General features: G+C 40.7%; 1 protein-coding gene across 1 annotated transcript in view; it reads right to left on the bottom strand.

The window, feature by feature from the left end:
- SORCS2 (sortilin-related VPS10 domain containing receptor 2) overlaps positions 1–2,427 on the bottom strand; it is a gene marked incomplete at both ends in the record, with an annotated part of 88,280 nt that overhangs the window by 67,489 nt on the left and 18,364 nt on the right. The window contains one exon of the mRNA XM_010013266.1: positions 2,245–2,363. Coding sequence (XP_010011568.1) covers positions 2,245–2,363 — 119 coding nt within the window. The remainder of the gene's footprint in view (positions 1–2,244; positions 2,364–2,427) is intronic.

The raw sequence follows: 2,427 nt of genomic DNA, 5'->3' as shown, positions 1-2,427 counted from the left end.
CTGAAATCACCTCTGAAGCTGTCCAACTGTCAGTGCAAACTGGAAATGAGTATTAAAAAGTTCCCGATCTTCATGGGTAAAGACACACTAAAGAAATGGGGTTGAGATCTTCCTTTAAGATCATGAAAGTCTGAGATTTGGACGAGGATTAGCAATGCATACCTGCAGCACTAATTCACAGCTGCACAGCTCGGGGGATGTGAGCAATGTCAGGGACAATAAGAGTCTCAAACTCTGCTCTCTCTTTCACGGATGATTCTGTTCCATCTTCTGACAGATATTGCTGTGATATTAAGAGAAGTCCCTAGTCTGATTCTAACTTATAAAGCAATATTCTAACTTATATAGCAATATTTTAGTGCAGTGATAAGAGAATTTCCAATGATTTCAGAAGTGTGCTGTTTCTCAGATGTGCAGCTGCTGTGCTGCTGTGTGGTTTCACTGGAACAGACAAATAGGGTCCTGGCATCACACCTCAGGGGTGGCTGCGCTTCAGATGTGACTATAGTACCCTAGAGTTATCTTCTGTCTTCCAGTAACATAGATATGGCGAACTGTAAACCAATTTAACAATGTGATTTACATTACATACTACAGGTATGTCTGAAAGAAAAAGACCAGAGGTATTTCCCCTTTATGTGGAATACATGCACACCTCCTCTACCGGCATTGACATGTCTCAGATCTATGGAGACTACATTAATAATGGCAACATTTTACTAGTAGCAACTAGCTATTACTTTATGTGTACCTTTCCAGGTTGAACTTCCATTTTGTGTCTGCCCATGTCTGGCATGAGATAGAATAACAATAGCTCGAGGTGCAGTTATACAAGGCATCTGGCAAAACAAATACTTGAAGAGGAAGCAGCCAGCATTCTGGGGAGCACAGAAGTTCACATGGGAAGTTCACATGGTGAGAAGCACTTCGCACCATCTACACACCGTGAAATGGATTTTACAGTGTGCCTGGGGGGAGCCACAAATACAACAACCTTTGAGCAAAACAAGTCCCACGAGTGCTAGACCTGGGCTGAAAAATGCCTATTTCTATTAAAAAAATATTTTTCAAGTCCATTTTTCTGTTTCTTTGTGGTGCTGAATGTTCTAAGTCATGTGGGCCCTGGAAACTTCTGTGCCAAACAAGAGGAAGACAGATATTTTGTGTTTCTATTAATTTACACATCCTTTTAGAAGAAACAGCCACAAGGGGGGTAAGGTGCAAAGACGTCAATCTTAGTACACCCAAGGCAATGGTGGGAAGACCTATCCTTTGCCATGATAGTGCTTTCCTGCAAAAGTCAGTAAGTAGATGAGCCTTGCAACAAGAAAATCATACCAAAATAAGGAAAAAATGAGAGCCAGCCACTAAGGAAAGTACAAGCAACTTCCTTTATAAAATCTTAAAAACCAGAGAGAACATAACTGTTCTTCGAGAAGTTTGTGTCTCTAATAGATTCAAATCATGAGTCCCAAGCACATACACCAAAATTCTCAAGTGTGCCTGAGCTGTGCTGGTGCCATAAGGCTGGTGGAGTTCCAGCCCAGGTTTCTGCATGCAGGTCTTGCAGTTTGGGAATGAAATAACCCCAGTGTAATTTGGACCATCACAAGTTATAGACATGGTGTTCAGGGACATGGTTTAGTGGTGGACTTAACAGTGTTCGGTTTACAGTTGGACTCGATGATCTTAAGAGTCTTTTCCACCTAATGATTCTATGATTCTATCCTAAGTTGCTCCAAGCATCCCATCATGGCCATTTCTCTCTTTTGCTTCCTGAGCACACCCATGTAAGTTTTTTCCCCGGCAAAATCAATCCGTAAGAAGAAGCTATTCTCTCAGTGGCTTTCTTTGGATGCTTTTCTCTGAGAACTTTGTACTATGGAAGTCCTGGAAAGGACCCAGAAGAGCTTGCAAGCTTAAGAACAAAAGGCTTGAGTTTTGCCTAAAACACAAGCATATTTACAATAAGTAACTTTGAACCACACTTGAAAATTTTCATATAGTTAAAGCTAGGTCAGTGATAAAATCAATCGTATAAATAGGCAAATGGTTGCACAAATTAAAGATGCCTTGGGTTTTCTGAGTGATGAGGGAATGCTTTGTTCCATGTAAAAATTAATCAATCATCATTTATACTCTGGAACAGGTTTCTCCATGCTACTAAATTACAGCATAGCTGCACTATATAAAATTTCAATTTTGAATTTGAAAATGCGCTGTGTCTCCAGGAAGTGGCAGTACCTGAAGAAATATGTAGTCATCCTGCACAGTCAGGGAATCCCGATCAGTGCCACCAGCAAACTGGACTGTCATTGTCTTATCAGAGCAATTGTGAATCTGGCAAGTGATGTAGCGATAACCTGAGGGAAGAGAGACAGAAATATATGACAGGGCTATCAAGGGATGAAGAAGCAAGTAGTATAA

This window comes from Nestor notabilis, unplaced genomic scaffold (assembly GCF_000696875.1).
Source record: "Nestor notabilis isolate BGI_N333 unplaced genomic scaffold, ASM69687v1 scaffold1084, whole genome shotgun sequence".
Classification (NCBI taxonomy): Eukaryota; Metazoa; Chordata; class Aves; order Psittaciformes; family Psittacidae; genus Nestor; species Nestor notabilis.
Note: the sequence above shows the minus strand (reverse complement) of the source record. Positions and strands in the feature narration are given on the sequence as shown.